Source organism: Camellia sinensis, chromosome 6 (genome assembly GCF_055761805.1).
Source record: "Camellia sinensis isolate YWXY chromosome 6, ASM5576180v1, whole genome shotgun sequence".
Classification (NCBI taxonomy): Eukaryota; Viridiplantae; Streptophyta; class Magnoliopsida; order Ericales; family Theaceae; genus Camellia; species Camellia sinensis.
The window spans coordinates 143,624,737-143,627,056 of NC_138966.1; the positions used below are offsets into that span (position 1 = coordinate 143,624,737).

The window sequence follows — 2,320 nt, forward strand, 5'->3', positions numbered from 1 at the left end:
TTGTTTTGATTATCGAGTTGTTGTTTTGCTTATCGAGTTGTTTGTCGAGCGGACGTGCTTCGTGTTTTCGAGTCATTGCTCTCTGTTTAAACAATCTTTGTTTAAGTCTTGTTTATTTACGTTGTCAACACTGTTGTATTTTGCTTATTGAGTTGTAAACTTCCTGTGGTTCTGTTATATCTTAGTAAGTTGAGTTGCTTAGTTTGTTGCGTCGGTTCACTACCTGACTTGGTGATTACACAATGCACATTCCCATTCAATTTTATTTTTGTGCGAAATAAAATGATGCGATACGATGCTAAAAGTTTAAAATACAAACACCTTTTCAAAAGCTGTTTCATTCCATCATGTTTTACAACGAACAAAGGTACAAGTTTTACAAAAAATAAAACTGCCCAACAATGAGCAAAGTGCTACAAACTACTAGCAAAAAGAAAAATAAAGCAGGAAACAGCAGCATCAATGTCCTCGGGAGCAGGAATGAGAAGCACTCCTCATCCTCTTCTGCGGGACAACCTCTGCACCATCATCATCATCCGGGTCGGAGCTGTCATCCTCAGAATCCCCCTCAGCCTCGCCTCTGTTCCCCGAACCAAGACCGGAGCCCCCCTCCTCAGCAGATGTCTCTGACTGGCGATCGATAACCTCCTCCTCCTCGGGCTCCGCCTCTACAATGTGTGCCCTGCGTCTGCGGGAGGACCCTCCTCGAGCTCCTCGAAAAGGCCTGGATGGCCCAGCTCCTCGGAAAGGCCTGGATGGCCCAGCTCCCTGAGAAGGCCCAGATGGCCCAGCTCTGTAAAAAGGTCCAGATAGCCCAGCTCCCCAAGGAGGCCAGGTGGCCCGGCCTGCGGCTGAGCATATACAGGAGGCATCTGAAAATGAAAAGTTCAATACATCAGTTCAAACATGAAAATCAGATACGAGTACAGTATGTGAGTGGGGTGTGTGTAGGATGTGCTCTACAATGCAGAAAAATGTTTAAAACTAGTGTGTCATCAGAAGTGTGATAAATACAAGAAAGATGAACGGTACCTGCACACCCATAACGGATAGGTGTGTCTCTCTCCGAAGGACCATGCCCTCAAGTGCGGCCATCACCCCGAGAATCTCGTCCACATACTCAACCGGAGGCTGCAGATACAAATGCAAAACTATTAGTAAAGGAATGAATGTCTAAGTACCCGACTGATAAATCAAAGCTATAAATCATACCGGTGGTGAATCAGGATCCCTGACATATCTATGGTCAGGAAGTGGAGGCTCTAGCGGAATCGGGTAAGGAGTCCCAAAACGCCATCCCGTCAACTCGGACGGCATGTCCGGCCATCCAGGATGAGGATAAGTCGGAGTAATCGGAGGAACCGATCTACCCCCACCTCTCGATGTACCAGCCCTACTAGTAGAAGGGGCATCTGCAGCCCAAGCCCGGGCTTGGCTCGAAGATGACGTACCAGCAGACCTCATCATCGGGGTGCGAACCCCCGCCAGTGGAGGCATCAAATATGTATGACAGTAAGTGGCGTAGTCCCCCTCCTCGAGGTGCAACAGGGCATCACTACCCAGCATAGCGCTGACTATCTCCTGGTGAGAGAACCTATCAGCAGTCCGCATACTGACTGGGGGTGCTGCGGGAGGGTCCTGAGAAGTATACCCCCATACCTGACGCAGAAAGCGTTCCCCCAGAAACCATGCTCTACCAACAGGTCCTTCGAGCAGGAACCTGTACTGGGAGGTGCCCGATCCTCCGGGATATTGAAATCGGAGACCATCACCCAAGAGCGCCCAAGGCTGCCATGTAATCTGCGAATAACAAGTCCATAAACCAATCAGAAATCGGGAATATGCATAGCAAATCAAAGATGAAAATGGAAGGGACTGAGGGTTCTGAAGTACCTCCGATGGGCGCACAGTGTCAAAATACTGTCGCAGATAAATGAGAGTCTCTCGGGGTCTCGGCCGGTGCGGGCCCTCGAACACCAGTGAATATGGGGTCATGGGGGGCCCTGCCACTTCCAACTCTGGGGCTAATACCGGGAAGTATACGTAAACCCATAACTGAGAAAAGTAATGCAGAATGTAAGTACAAAGTGCTGAGGGCAAAATACAGGCTGTAAAGTGCGCTGTGTGTGCAATATACAAGTAATGAAGAGCAGAAATGTAAATCAAGGGGACAGAAAAGTACCTCCCAGGCTCTCCAGTAGCCGCCAAGTAAATCTCCCTGCCCACGGGAGGTCGCGCTCATATAGTAGTAAAGGGTAGCCAGGCCGGCGCCACCCCAGTCGTATCGACTAACCTGTGATAGGTCAACCAGAGCGCTCAA

The 2,320-nt window shown here is 49.4% G+C and overlaps 1 protein-coding gene across 1 annotated transcript; it reads right to left on the reverse strand.

The window, feature by feature from the left end:
* Positions 1-376: 376 nt before the first annotated feature.
* LOC145793660 (uncharacterized) lies at positions 377-1,464 on the reverse strand. Its single transcript, XM_082876524.1, has 4 exons — positions 1,213-1,464; positions 1,033-1,131; positions 815-872; positions 377-423 (listed from the first exon to the last, which is right to left on the reverse strand). Exons 1-4 carry the CDS (start codon positions 1,462-1,464, stop codon positions 377-379), a joined length of 456 nt encoding a protein of 151 aa, XP_082732650.1.
* Between the last annotated feature and the right edge of the window lie 856 nt (positions 1,465-2,320).

Bases quoted from the DNA above. Each gene is read 5' to 3' on its own strand.
- LOC145793660 (XM_082876524.1), bottom strand. From the start codon at position 1,464: ATGAGGTCTGCTGGTACGTCATCTTCGAGCCAAGCCCGGGCTTGGGCT. The intron at 873-1,032 runs GTACCGTTCATC...TTTCATTTTCAG, and splicing joins TATCCGTTATGGGTGTGCAG to ATGCCTCCTGTATATGCTCA. The intron at 424-814 runs GCTATCTGGACC...TCTTTTTGCTAG, and splicing joins TGGCCTCCTTGGGGAGCTGG to TAGTTTGTAGCACTTTGCTC.